Source organism: Danio rerio, chromosome 18 (assembly GCF_052040795.2).
Source record: "Danio rerio strain M-AB ecotype USA chromosome 18, GRCz13ab, whole genome shotgun sequence".
Classification (NCBI taxonomy): Eukaryota; Metazoa; Chordata; class Actinopteri; order Cypriniformes; family Danionidae; genus Danio; species Danio rerio.
The window spans coordinates 47,671,740-47,687,501 of record NC_141038.1 but is presented as its reverse complement, the minus strand read 5'-3'; the positions used below and the strand labels follow the sequence as shown (position 1 = coordinate 47,687,501).

At 38.5% G+C, this 15,762-nt stretch overlaps 1 protein-coding gene across 50 annotated transcripts in view; it reads left to right on the top strand.

The window, feature by feature from the left end:
* The window catches only part of aplp2 (amyloid beta precursor like protein 2), a 163,285-nt gene that overhangs the window by 95,372 nt on the left and 52,151 nt on the right, over window positions 1-15,762 (top strand). For all 50 annotated transcript variants that reach the window (XR_015514512.1, XR_015514507.1, XR_015514506.1 and 47 more), the window contains 3 exon segments: window positions 897-1,009; window positions 6,594-6,835; window positions 13,590-13,795. Coding sequence is in view for 8 of the 50 variants with exons in the window: in XM_087292715.1 (XP_087148841.1) it covers window positions 897-1,009; window positions 6,594-6,835; window positions 13,590-13,795 (561 nt within the window). In the remaining 42 variants the exon portion in view is untranslated.

The window sequence follows — 15,762 nt, the reverse complement described above, 5'->3', positions numbered from 1 at the left end:
ACGAGAAGTGCCATGGGATTTTTATTGACCACAGAGAGTCAAGACCTCGGTTTAACGTCTCATCAGAAAGACGGCGCCCACTGACAGTATAATGCCCCCTTCACTTTTACTGGGGCATTATGACTTACACAGACCACAGGTTGAGCGCCCCCTGCTGGCCTCACTAACACCACTTCCAACAGCAACCTAGTGTTCCCTAGTGGTCTCCCATCCAGGTACTGACCAGGCTCAGCCCTGCTTAGCTTCAGTGAGTAACCGGTCTTGGGCTGCAGGGTGATATGGCTGTGGCCCCAGTAAGTAAATGAGAACAGACTTTGAAATGTGGGGTGAACTATCCCTTTAATTTACCATTTTTTTCTCATGCATTAAAGTGCATTAATATTCTGTTACAATACAATAGTCTGTGTTTTCAATGCCTGCAGTAACCTTGAGTAACCCCGGCTCAAACTTGCCAATATTAATATGTCCGAGCGATGTTCATAAGCACAGCGGTGTTCACACTCCTCAGGAATGCTAAACATGATGAGCAAGAATTACGCAATTCTCCTTAAAGAACACAGCAGGATGTCCAGCTCCTCTCTCTCTCTCTCTCTCTCTCTCTCTCTCTCTCTCTATTTCTCTGCTGGACGGGACGGTCTGTGCACCAGATCTTTGTTCTGTCTCCCGGTACTGACCAGATGTCTATTCAGATGCCACTTGCCCTATTTGTAATGTGCTCATTATAGAATGCAAAAGAGCATGTGTTGATGAATTACTGAGCCGTGTTGTCTTTTGCGCTGCCGATGTTTTTTGCAGTTGTGATGCTTGTTGGATGTTTTCCGTTTGCGCTGTACCAGCTGTGTGATATTAAAGTGTCAGCCTTGCCAATAATCTGTGTTCTGTTTGTGTGTTTTCAGTTGGGGAATTTGTAAGCGACGTCCTGCTGGTGCCAGAGAAGTGTAAATTCTTCCATAAGGAGCGCATGGACATGTGTGTCAGTCATCAGCAGTGGCACGGCGTGGCCAAAGAGGTAAGATGTCATAGAATGGCACAGATAATTACATTGAAACTAATTAAGCAAAATTACTGAAAGTGCAATTCAAAGAATGGCCACTAGGACTGGCTCCAACACAGAGCACATTTCTATTGACGCCAATATTAAATTGACCAACTTTACAGCAACTAAATAAGGGCTCTGTTTTGACGATCCATGTGTAAAGTGCAAAGCACAGGGGAAAAACGCATTCAGAGCGTGTCAGAATCCACTTTTGCTAATATAAGGACAGAAAAATCTGATTTGCGCCGTGGTGCATGGTCTGAGTTTATTTTCTTAATGAGTTATAGGTGTGTTTTGAGAATAAACCAATCAGAGTCTCATCTCCCATTCCCTTTAAGAGCCAGTCGCGCCATAAGCGCATTTGCTATTTACATGATGTAAAGTAATACCTAGTTCAGACTGCGTGATTTTAGCCCCGATTTCGGCTCGCCGACAGGTTTTGAGAAATCGCTGACAAATGCCTGAAATCACAGGCAAATCGGTGCTCGTGCACGTGAGTGACAATCACACAGTATGAACTATTAATGACGCGATCTGAGAGAATCGCCGATGAGTCGCTGATGCCTGCGCGATATTTGGCATGCTAAATATCTGGAGCTGTCGGCGATTCAAATCATGCCGTGTGAATTGAGTTTTGACTGAAAATAACATCAGCGATCGCCTACAGCCAATGAGAGAGCGGCATTCACTTGCGTGTGCGTGTGTGTATACCTGCTGCAGGACAGCGGGAGGCTGGGGGAGAAGTTAAAAGCGATCTTTTTCGGTTTATTTGGACCCACGAAATGGAGGAAAGACTAGTGGAGGTTTGACAGGACTCAGGAGCAACCGTGTCTGTTTGACGTTTCATACAGAAAGAAATTAGTTTATTATCAACGTTGAGGAGAAATGGCTAATTCCCTTTAAACCCAGGTGAGCAAACATGTACATTTTCTACCCCATTAAAGGCTTCTCTCTCATTATGTAGTTAATAGCAAAAGATATGCTACGTGTTTTTGGCTGTGAGACGTAGTTTGGACGAAGTTGTCTGTAATTCTTCCTATAGTTAAGTCATGCAATGTGAAAGTCCTTGTCGCCGATCCATCTTGCAGTGTAAACAAAGCAGCGACGAAACGCTAGCCCAGACAGTCATGCAGTGTGAAAACATCTGTGACACGACTACTTTGAAAATCATGCAGTTTAAACTCGGCATAAGTGTAAGTGGAAAAACGAAGCATTTCACTAGCAAGAAAACAGTTAAACAGAGCATCTGCAGCGCGAGAATGTGAGATAAGCCTCCTCATTAACTCATAACTTTCACTTTCACTCTTTGTGCGCACCTTGTACGCACAGACATCAATTAGCCTATAAATAGTTAATTTTGTTTGTTAAGCGCAAAGATTTGTTTCAAAACTCAGTTCTAATTTCCAGCAAATAAATAAATGAACAATAATAATGAAGTGTGCTCAAAAACCTGAGTTATATCCTAATACCTAAACCTCACAAGGTGAAGAAGGGATGAAGGCTGTGGTTTTTATATTTATGTAGGCTAGAAAATAATGTTTTGTAATATTTTAATCCTTTATATTTATATCCTATATATATCCTTATTATATCCTAAATATATCCTTAATATTTTAATTCTTTTTCATTTGTAAAGATATTTGCGTATTGCTGTACATCCTGTGTGTATTAAACAATTTGTAAGCCAGGCGCACAACTAACGTGCTCTGCGCGGAACAATAGACCGGCTTTGTTCTGGTCTATAGAACAGCCTATTATAGGTCCTCAAAATAATTCCACGCCTCCTTTTTTAGAGCAGAACGCCTATGGGTGCACATATGAGCGCAAAAGCAGTTGCTATTTAAACAGCGTGCTGCAAAACATTAAAGCGACTTTTGCGCCAAGCTGAAACTAGCAAACAACAATTGTTTCGCGCCTTGCACCGCATAGCGTCAGGTATATGATAGGGCCCAGAATGACAGTCATTATAGGCATGGATAAAATCTCATTCACATGCATGACGTGTCAAGCCTTGATAATGATTATAACGGTTTCACGACAGTCTTATGAACACCCCTTCAAGTAGTGTTACCATGTAACCTATATCTTAAGACAAATGACTGGATTCTGTGATTCCACTTGCGTTCTTCCGCATTGCAGAACTTCTAAGACCCTACAGAACACCTAAACTGCTGCAATTTTCTTCCACATCTGCACCGTGTCCGTTCTTCATTGAAAGTGATGGATTTCCAGTGTAGACTGGAGTGCTGCTCTTCTTCTCTCTCTTCCTTTCCTGTTTCATGCTTGAGTCTTCACATTTCACCCTGATAATTGGATAAGCCGTACTGCTGTAATGCTGCTAATCTCTAGACCTCTACCACACACACACCTGTACTGCTCACTTTACACTCTCATATCACGAATACACACTGCCTCTCTCTTTCTTTCTCGTTTTATTAACCGCACTTGCAGTTTTCCCTGCCATCTGTGCTGTATTTTCTCATTTGTTGTGCTGGTGTATTTAAACTCCTCCAACCTGACTGAGAATAATTCGTTCAGATTGAGCTGTAGAGGATGAAAACCGCATTCGTTTGCAGCTTGAATTCCTGAGGTTATCAGACTTGGCGTGTTAGAGATAAAAGGCCGACTCTTGGTTTCCTCAGCTTACTCTGGTTTAAAACTAGGTGTTTTTGATGATGTGTAGTTAAAGTTAAAAATCATTCTTTGAGTTATTAGTAGGGCCAGACAGAATTTGCGGATATTTTTTGGTATTTCTGCACAGTTTCGTCTAAAAAAATGAGAATTTTTCCAGAATGATTTTTGTCTTAATTTTAATATATTACATAAAAATAATATCTTTTTAACATTTATTTGATGTTCACAATGCAACTCCAGTTATGTCCACATACATTTACTGGCCACTTTATTAGGTACACTTTACTAGTATCAGGTTGGACCCCCTTTTGCCTACAGAACTGCCTTAATCCTTCGTGGCATAGATTCAACAAGGTACTGGAAATATTCCTCTGAGAGTTTGGTCCATATTGACATGATAGCATCATGCAGTTGCTGCAGATTTGTCAGCTGCACATCCATGATGCGAATCTCCCGTTCCACCACATCCCAAAGGTGCTCTATTAGATTGAGATCTGGTGACAGTGGAGGCCATTTGAGTACAGTGAACTCATTGTCGTGTTCAAGATGCCAAATTCTGACCCTATTATCTGAATGTCGCAGCAGAAATTGAGACTCATCAGACCAGGCAACGTTTTTCTTCTTTCTTACCGTCCCTATCCCTACTCTCTCTCTTACTTTGCTTCCTGTCTGAAATACTGTCCTATCCACTTAATAAAAGGCCAGAATTAAATCTTAAAATAAATAAATAAATAATAAAATTCAGTCCCACACAGATCTCTACTCTGGATAACTTAAAACAGCGACCACTAGTCTCTCCTTCATCTTTAAAAGTCATTGTAGTTAACATAAACACTTCTGTCGCCTCAATAGAAACCCCGCCTCTGCTTTCATTTGATTGGAGAATGATTGGATTACTGGCGTAACACGCTTTTTCCATTCAGTTTACATTGTTCCAATTGCGATCACACAGAGCGCAACGGCGAAAACGCAGGGCGCAGCAGACAGTTAAAACTGGAGGCGCATAGGGTGCACACAGTAAGCAACCCGTAAAATGCTCATCGCCTTTAGTAAACCAATCAAAAGATGCGCCTATCAACACAAAAAGCGCATTCGATGTGATTGGTCCCTTAGTCTAGTTTTCCTTTCCTAAAATGACCTGAGTTTACAGTATGCTTGCTGTGAAGTCAGTGTGGAGATCCGAATTGACAACCGTAAATGTACAGTCAGATTTATCAGCCCTCCTTTATATAATTTTTTCAAATTTCTGTTTAATGGAAAGAAGATTTTTGCAACACATTTGTAAACATAATAGTTTTATTAACTCATTTCTAATAACTGATTTAATTTATCTTTGCCATGATGACAGTAAATAATATTTGACTAGATATTTTTTCAAGACACTTCTAAACAGATTAAAGTGATATTTTAGGTTAATCAGGTTAAGTTATGGTAATTAGGCAAGACATTGTATAACAGCAGGATTCAATGCTAAGGACATTTTCTACTGGCCTGACTGGACCAGCGGTTCAGATTTTTACTCGCCCTGCCAAAATTTTCACTGGGGTAAGTAAGTAAGTAAGTAAGTAAGTAAGTAAGTAAGTAAGTAAGTAAGTCAGTAAGTCAGTAAGTCAGTAAGTCAGTAAGTCAGTAAGTCAGTAAGTCAGTAAGTCAGTCAGTCAGTCAGTCAGTCAGTCAGTCAGTCAGTCAGTCAGTCAGTCTGTCTGTCTGTCTGTCTGTCTGTCTGTCTGTCTGTCTGTCTGTCTGTCTGTCTGTCTGTCTGTCTCAGTCAGTCAGTCAGTCAGTCAGTCAGTCAGTCAGTCAGTCAGTCAGTCAGTCAGTCAGTCAGTCAGTCAGTCCAAACAAACTATATCTTAGTCACATATTTTAAATAATGTCAAATATAATGTCTTTGAATCTAGAATTTAAATATTTTTAAATTGTTAAAATATTTAGCAGTAAAATACAGCAATATGGAAAATGTGCAGGTTTTTTTTTATTGCAAAACAAAAGGTGGCGGATTTAGAAGTGGCGGAAAACTATGCAAAATAATTTTTACGTTGTGTTGTACCCATGTAAAGACGTTTTCTTTTAGCCTCATCATTTGATGTTGCCGTCTCTTCATTGTACTGGTTTTACTAGGTTGTGGAAAAAAATAACGCGCTCACAACATCCAATCAGATAAAAGGAACCAAAAAGCAATATGGTGTTTATGACTTCACAGAAAAGGTAGCATTTAAAGACTTAAAAGCACAAATTGTTTCTCGATTCTAAGAATTTATTTGCATGCAATTGACACAGTCGCAGGCAAATTCAAATTTTGTAACAAAGAGGCACTGGCCTTATCGGGCTAGTAACGATTCTTTCTACTATCCCGAACATCTCTCACGCTGGCCCTGGGCCATCAGGCAGTCCTTATTGTTGAGCCCTGTACAGTGGTTTGTTCTGTAGACAATCAGAAAAAAAATATTGCTTAATAATTTTGACCTTAAAATGGTAAAAAAACTAAAATCAAAAACTGCTTTTATTCTAGCCAAAATAAAACAAATCAGACTTTCTCCAGAAGAAAATCTATTATAGGAAATACTGAAAAAAATACTTGCTCTGTAATCAGCATTTGGGACATATTTTAAAAAAGAAACGAAATCTAATATTTGTGACTTCAACTGTATCTGCAGTGTGTACGGTGTGTGTTTATACAGTAAATCACCTGAAGCAGCTGTCCTTCATTCCCAGCGTGTGTGTGTGTGTGTGTGTGTGTGTGTGTGTGTGTGTGTGTGTGTGTGTGTGCGCATAAACTGAAAGCCTCACGGTGCGCTGACTCTGCTGTCCCGGGACAGACGTTTAAGAGCTCTGCTGAATTTCTGGAGGCTGTTCCTGCACAGCAGAGCGGCCTTTCAAAGCACATTTGCTCTAATTGAATGGGATTTCTCCCTCTCTATAGGCCTGCTCCAAGGGAAACATGGTCCTGCACAGTTATGGCATGCTGCTGCCCTGTGGCATCGATAAGTTCCACGGCACTGAATACGTCTGCTGCCCGTCCACGCGTCCCGAAGAGCCCGCACCTCCAGCGTCACCTTCTAAAGAGATGGATGATGAAGATGATGATGATGAGGAGGAGGAGGATGTGGAGGAGCCTGTGGTTGAGGAGGACGAGGAAGATGATGAGGACGCTGTAGATGAGAGGTAATGTCATGCCATATTTATTATCATTTGTTTTTAATTAAGGCTTTTCTGCTCACCAAGCCTACACTTAATAAAATACTGTAATAGCAGGAATCGTATGAACTAATAGTAATACTACTGGCTTGTTGAATGCTTTTTCCATCTAAATCTACCCAATCATTACGCCCAACAATCCATCTCAAAAAATGTTAAACAAAAGTTCCATTTGTTCACTCTTTTTTACCAATATGGCTAAATTATCTTCCTTACATTTTACAATAACATTTGTTTAAAAATTCTCCATGCGTTCATACATAAATGCATGTTGTGCATCAGTTTAGCTTATTATAGTTTTTAAAAATGTCTTTTTTTTCCCCTTTTTTATTTTTAATTTTTAATTTTTATTATTTTAACAATTTAATATAACTAGAGTTTGCTTGTTTTGACACATTTTTTAAAATACGTGGCCCAGAAAAACCTTAATTTAAATTTTAATGGGGCAAGTAAAAATCTGTTCCTCTGGCTATCAGAAAAAAAAACCTTGTTTGTTTGTGTGTTTGTGCGGTGTGAATCGGCCTCAAGGTGTGCAGTTATTTTCAGATAAACAGCTAAACTAGTTCCAGGCAGGTCTTGATGGAATTAGGATGTGTCGCTGTGAGCTCCAGAGGTCGCAGGTCAGTAGGTCATGTGCACAAATTCGGCCACTGGTAAGGACAGGAAGGACTTTGGTTCACTGCACATTGGGACATTGATGATGACATGAGAACGACTTTGTTGTTAAACATCAAAACTGATTTTTATCGCATAATAACTTTCAAAAGTTTTTTATGTAAAATATAAATAATTTTTGTATTTTATTCTGTGATTTTACCTATCAATCAATTAATTATAGATGTTTGCTAGATTGTTCTATACTTATGTTTATGTGGGAATTAAAATAAATTGTTTTTATTTTTTTAAAGAAATGAGTTTCTTTAAGAAGTCTCATTTGACTTTGTTTGGTGAGTTTGTTCAGATTATTCATGTTTCGCATTTCTGAATTTCTGATAAATTTTGTAAACTGGAAGTTGCTTCAGTTGCTTTATATCAGCATAATGACTTTAATACAACTACTGAACTTAAGTAGGGGGTGGGGTTTTATTTTGCTCTCCAATCTTTCACTTGCAGCCAATTAACAATCTGCGGTGCGTGGCTTAGCATATTTCACCCAATACATCAAACTGATGTCATCAGAGGAGTGTCGTTTTACAGCAAAATTATTTTTTTAATTTATGCTAAAAATTATGCGAATTTTAAGTAAAGATCATTTTCCATTAAGATAGTTTGTAAATATCTTTCTGCCAAAATGTCATTTTTTAAGGTGATTTTCACAATATTTAGAGTTATTTTGTACCTTTACATTCTAGAAATTTGAATGGTTGTGTATCGGCCAAATATTGTTCAATCCTAACAAGTCAGTCATCATAAATCAACCAAATACTTATTTATTCAACTTTTATATAGTTTAAAAATCTAATTTTGCAAACATTGACACTCATGACTGGGTTTGTGGACCCAAGGTAATCTTTTGTAACATTAGCACTGTATTTATTAGTTCAATGCATTCTTGTTGACTAATAATTTCCTTCAGAACATCATAATTTTTAATATTTATTTATTTATTTATTTATAACTTATCCAGCCTGTTTTATGCAGCGGATGCCTTTCCAGCTGCAACCCATCACTGGGAAACATCCATACACACTCGTACACACATACACTACGGACAATTTAGTCTACCCAATTCACCTGTACTGTATCGTCACCTTGGAATTATTAGGTTCTATCTGCGTTCTAAATGATTTTGAGATATTGAGCTTCAAAGCTTTTCCCTTCCATAGCAAACAGTATGTGTGAAACATTTATTTTTTTAAATAAAAAGTCTTAAAATATTAACAACTGATAAAAAAAAATCCCATAATGTAAATAAGTTGTCATTTAGTAAAAATATGTCAATAACTCAATTTTGACAAAAATGTCAGATAGAACCTTAGAATTCTAAGGTGACAATATGTCTTTGGACTTAAAAAATTCCCAGAATTTCACAACATATTACTGTAATTTTTCTCAGTAAATTACATTAGTGTCACTTTACAGGATTTACCTGTTAAATCTTACATATTCAGAATTATAAAATTAAGACAGAGATCATGATTACAGCAAAATTACTGTAAAAATGGCTATTTTTACACATTAGTTATAGGAATACAAACACTATTAATATTTTTTTCAACATAGAAATTAATGCATATTAACTTTTATGCTAGTACAGGCTATTTGTTGATAATAATAAAAAAAAAAAAATATATATATATATATATATATATATATATATATATATATATATATTGCTATTATGATGTACCTCAAACTAATTACTACTTTGAAAGTAATGCAATTATTAGCCAGTAATTTACTCTGAATTTAGGGTTACATTTTTTTACAGTGTGGGGGAAACCGGAGCACCCGTAGGAAACCCACACCAACACGGGAAGAACATGCAAACTCCACACAGAAACGTCAACCAGGGCTCAAACCAGTGACCGCCTTGCTGTGAGGTCATTGTGCTACCCACTGCAGCACCGTGCTGCCCCCACAAACAATCATATCAGTGTAACAAGACTATCCTAAAATAACAAAAACAAAAAAAAGCTAATATGACTCTGGATTTTCAAAGTTAATAGTATTTAGCACTTTACTCCCAACTCTGAATATATTTATGCATTTCTGATTCTGTTTTTATTAATAGTGATGCTTCTTTCATCATCAAATCAGCAGTAAACAAGCTCCTAGGCGTGGAGGTTTATCTTCAAATAAATCATGCATAGTGATTTAAAAAAATTGTTCGTCTCACGAGTCATAACATTTATTTAGTCAATTATTTACTCATCTAGATTTCTGGAGGCAGCACTGAAAAAAACGCCTCTGGCAGGCTTCTTAAAGGATGATCTATTAGTATGACTGTGAGCTGTCGTATCTCATCACACTTTGACGAGTGATAGCTGAAAAATTGATTGTACAAGTGTGTGAGCAAAATTAGGTTGACCATCTGGATATTTTCGAGTGCCATGCCTTTGACCTCTGACAGCTGCTTCATTCACTTCCATAAATCATAAAGTCCTCCAACCTGTTCTCCTCCCTTCCCTCTGTTTCCTGTGCTGTCCTTCCCTCACATCCTACTGTCTTTCCTTTGTCATCTCTCTGTGGCTTTTTTGTACACAACAATCCAGTTTTGTTTCCTTGTTTCTTGAATGTTTGTGAGTAGCTAAGGATGAGTTAATGATAATGTGTCCTTCAAGTCATGACATAAAGCTACATTCACAGGTCATGCTGGTTCCGTTTAACTTAATCTAATGTGGTAATTCATTTTTTTTAACATACACTACCTGACAAAATCTTGTTGCTGATCTCAGTTGTAGAGCAACAAATAATAACTTGACGTCTAGTTGATCATTTGGAAAAATGGCAGCAGGTAGATTTTTCAGATGAATCATCTGTTGAACTGCATCCCTATAATCACAAATACTGCAGAAGACCTACCGGAACCCGCATAGACCCAAGATTCTCAGAGAAGTCAGTCAAGTTTGGTGAAGGAAAAAATCTTGGTTTGGGGTTACATTCAGTATTGGGGCTTGCGAGAGATCTGCAGTGGATGGTAACTTCATCCTCTATTTGAAAGTTCCTGAAAGCAAAGGAGATCAAGGTGCTGCAGGATTGGCCAGCCCAGTCACCAGACATAACCATTATTGAGCATGTCTGAGGTAAGACGGAGGAGGCATTGAAGATGAATCTAAAGAATCTTTCCTGCAAGAACGCTTTCTTTGCCATTCCAGATGACTTTATTAATAAGTGATTTGATTCATTGCAGAGATGTATGGATGCAGTCCTCCAAGCTCATGATGGGGTCAGACACAATATTCATTCTTTTTCCACAGCAGCATGACTTTATATTCTATACTGGACATTATTTCTGTTAAATGACAATACTTTTGTCTAAACAGAGTCAGACTTTACTGTCCTAATTAAATCATTAAAAATCAAGGCTTGATCATATTTTATTTTGCTAAAATCAGCGTAATCTAGAGGCCTTTGCCTTTCATATGAGCCACTTTTGAAACCAAATGATCAACTAGAAGTCAAGTTATTATTTGTTGTTCCTAAAACTTTTTGTCAGGTAGTGTAAATGAACTAACACGTAATTAAGGTAGCCACTATTCACACTTAAACTCATGTGAATGATGTTGTGGTTAATGCTAGCTCTCGATTAGCACATACCTTAACTCGTCATTATTTCATAATGAAGTAGGGTTTACTTTACATATTAGTACATCATTATTCACATACTCTTACATGGTCACCCACTAAAGCTTTTATTTATTTATTTATTAATTTATAATTTGTTACTTATTTATTTTATAAGTAAAAGTAATAAGTAATATATATATAACTTAATAAAAATAATAATAAAAAAATCACCTACTGAAGCTAAGCAGGGCTGCGCCTGGTTAGTATCTGGATGGGTGACCACATGTGAAAGCTAGGTTGCTGCCGGAATTGGTGTTAGTGAGACCAGCAGGGGGCGCTCAACCTACAGTCTAATGCAGGGGTCTCAAACTCAATTTACCTGGGGGCCGCAGGAGGCAAAGTCTGGGTGAGGCTGGGCCGCATAAGGGATTTCACAAAAAAAAAAAAGTCCTCAAATGTCATTATTAACAGTTTTAATTATTTCTTCTGAACATGAAGTTTCCTGAACATTAATAGAACATTGAGTGAAGATTATGAACAGTTCTTCTGAACATGGCATCTTTTGCCTACTCCTTGCTGCCAGAGACTTGACAGCGCTTCTTCTCACAAATCTGAACCACATTTGGCTTTAGAGCGGAAGCAGTTGAGACCCTCAGTATGGCTTGAAGATGATCATCATTAAGTCTAGACCTGTACTTTGACTTAATGAAGTCCTAGGGAAAAAAGTGGGGGAACTCACTCAAAACTTCCATTCCCTCACCTAAAAAAAGGCGTATATATGTATAAATAAAACATGGGGGTGTTTTATTCCAGTCATAACCACTCCAGTCACATCAGTCTGTACCCGTCTGTATCTACCTATAATATCAATATATATAAGATGCAGGGCAGGCACGTGCACACATAGGGCTCAACCTGTGCAGAGCACATGCCCTTTTTAGTCTTGCATAGAAAGTGCCCTTCCAAAATGATCAAAAGTGCCCCCGCGACGCGACACACCCTCGGTCCCGCCCTTCAGTAGGCGCGCGATAACACCGCTCTTGAGTACGCGCGCGACAACACAGCTGATGAGTACGCGCGCGACAACACAGCTGATCAGAACGCGCGCGACAACGCGCATTGAGTGACAAGCGCGCTGTGTAATTACGGATAGAATCAGCGGAGTGGGGAGCACTCTCTCTCCCCGCTCCGCTGATTCTGTCAGAGTACAGCGGTCGGCGCGGGCCACAAAATATTGCACTGAGGGCCGCAAATGGCCCGCGGGCCGCGAGTTTGAGACGCCTGGTCTAATGCCTCAGTATAGTGATGGTGACTCTGTACTGCTCAGTGAGCGCCATCTTTTCGATAAGACATTAAACCAAGGTCTTGACTCTCAGTGGCTGTTAAAAATCCCAGGATGCCCTTTGAAAAAGAGTAGGGGCCAAATCTGTCCACTGGCTTCTGTCTATCATGGCCTCCTAACCATCCCCATATCATAATTGGCTTCATCACTCTGTCTCCTCTCCATTAATCAGCTGGTGTGTAGTGTGCTGTCTGGTGTCCTGGGGCAGGGGCATGTCAGATGCTAGAGGGCATTTGATTGGTCAAGATTTAATGAGTAACTGAAGTATGAGATGAGTTTGAAAAAAAATCGGTCCATTTAGGAGGAAGTGGGAAACTGGATGCTTTTGATGTATATATTCAATTCAGTTGAATTCATCTTGACTTCAATAGCGCTTTTACAAATTTGATTAGTCAAAGCACCTTAACATAGAAGATTATAGTAAATTGAAACCGTGTCAGTTTAGTTTTTAGTATCGAAGTTCAGTTTAGTTCAGTTCAGTGTGGTTTCATTTTCACTGCTGAGAGTCCAAACACTGAAGAGCAAATCCATTGATGTGCAGCTCCTCAAGTCCTAAACTAAGCAAGCCAGTGGGGATAAACCAGTGGCAAACACTGTTGAACAAAACTTCACCAATTGACGAAAGTGAAGGAAAAAAAAAAACCTTGAGAGAAATCAGGCTCAGTTGGGCATGACCATTTCTCCTCTGCCCAAACTTCCTGTGCAGAGCTGTAGTCTAGGCACCGAAGGCTGGAGAACGCTGGACGTCCATCGAGGAGAAGCTGCAGGTGTGAGTAGGTCACCGGCGGGTGTACAGGCTCAATACGGAGACTCATCCGTTTCTGGGTCTTTCAGGAACCAGTCTTATGCTCTTTACTCCTCCAAGACTGCCACAGCATCTGCTCAGAATACGGCCTGGTCTAGGATTATAGAGACCTCAGGATAATAAAACCAGACTAAAATAAGCATCGATATATACGTTTATTTTTTTCTAAATTTGAATTTTAACACTGTTTTGAAGCACATTAGTTTATATATATCCTTAAAACTAACAGACTGAAACTGAAATCTACATTTTTTATTTGTTTAACAGCTTCCCTTTAAAAAGGCAGATAGACCCAAAAACATCACTATCACGTGAAATGTAAAAAATGTTTTCTTTTATCTTAGTGAGCCTGTTGCCATCGATCCTCCCACTCAGGAAGACACAGCAGAGGAAGAGGAGGAGCAGGAGGAGGATGGAGATGAAGAGGACTATCACTACATCTACGAGGATGAGGAGGAGGACAGAGACAGCGAGGAGAAGGATGTTAAGAAAGAGAAAGCTGTCATGCCGGAGAAACAGGACGATGACAAAACTCTGCAGGAAGTAGAAGGTCAGTCTCACGCTGTTTCCTTCATTTATTGCCTTACTGCCACAGTGAGTTCAATTACAGCAGCTCGTTTGCTTCAGATCTTTGCTCCTGTTCACCATAAGGTTATTGACTTTTTTTTTTAAAGTAAGACTTTGTTTTGTTGTATAGGAATGTTTATGGGTCAAAGATGAGACGTGTTATTCTAGCATCAAAAATGTAGAATTAAATTTTTTCTGTTTTTAATGTTGTATTCTGTGCAGAAATTAGGCTACTTTTTACCATGATTTACAGAAGATGTCCATTTTAATGTAATTTAGGGTAACATTAGTTTAAATAATATATATTAAGGTATTAGCTGTGATTCAAATATAAAAAATGTTAAAGACTCTAAAGGTCAGAGTGCAGCAACCAAATACTGATTTAAATTAATTTAAATCTTTATACTTTGTCATTGTCTTTCAACCCATTTGGGTTTAAATGTTGTTAATCTTTTAAAATATAATCCAATCCGTTGGAGCTCTAATGTTGTTTTATTTCCAAATTTATTTCCAAATTCATGAATATGCACTCAACGGCCACTTTATTAGGTACACCCGTCCCAATGCTCAATAATCCTCATTTCTGATCAGCTTATCACATGGCAGCAACTCAATGCATTTAGGCATGTAGACGTGGTCAAGACGATCTGCTGCAGTTCAAACCAAGCGTTAGAATGAGGAAGAAAGGTGACTTTGAACGTGGCATGGTTGTTGGTGCAAGACGGGCTGGTCTGTATTTCAGAAACTGCTGATGTACTGGGATTTTCACGCACAACCATCTCTAGGGTTTACAGAGAATGGTCTGAAAATAAGAAAATATCCAGTGAGCGGCAGTTCTGTGGCCGCAAATGCCTTGTTGATGTCAGAGGAGAATGGCCAGACTGGTTCCAGCTGATAGAAAGACAACAGTAACTCAAATAACCACTCGATACAACAGAGGTCTGCAGAAGTGCATCTCTGAACACACAACACGTCCAACCTTGAGGTACCACTCCTGCAAAATAGGATAATAGAAGATTATAAAAACTTTGCCTGGTTTGATGAGTCTCGATTTCTTCTGCGACATTCGGATGGTAGAGTCAGAATTTGACATCAACAACATGAAAGCATGAATCCAACCCGGTACTAGGAAGGTGTAGCTAATAAAGTGGCCGGTGATGTATATTATGCTAATGACGATTAAACATTTTCACTCATATTTTGACATTTTATTGTTATAAAAAACTCAACAGAGTGGAAGCATTTAATGTTTTTGATGTATAAAAATCACTATTGTTTTATCTTTGACCCATATGTGTCCTATATAGTGCAACAGTTGGGTTCCAGGAGAATAAAGAAACTAAATAGTTTTCTCCATAGATGAATACAGTGGGGAAATTAAGTATTGAACACATCACCATTTTTCTCAGAAAACATACTTCTAATGGTGCATAACAGAAATTTGACCGGATGTTAAAAACCAAGGATATCCATATATGCGAAGAAAACAATATTAATTAGTTTACAAATGAAGTTATGCGTAATAATAATAAAAATAATTGAAATGAAACTGGGAAAAAGTATTGAACACATGAAGAAAGGGATGTGTAGAAAGACAGTAAAAGCCCAGACAGCAGCGGAAGCCTCTACTTAGTTCTTCAGCAACCCTCTGCCCTTCAACATTGTAAATGAATATCAGTTGCTTCAGTTCAACATTTACAATAGCAGGAAGATAAAGATGAAACCAGGGTGGACATTTCAGCAAGACATTGATCCAAAACACAGCCAAGGAAACTCTCAAATGCTTTCAGAGAAAGAAAATCAAGCTGTCTCGTCTATTAAATCTGATCTTTATTTTGTATTCTCTATTGGATTTAAGTCAAGTGATTGGCTGGAAACATCAAGATTTTTACACTCTGTTGAAGTCTGTGAATAAAAGACCTGAGACTTCATTCTCCATATGATTTTCAT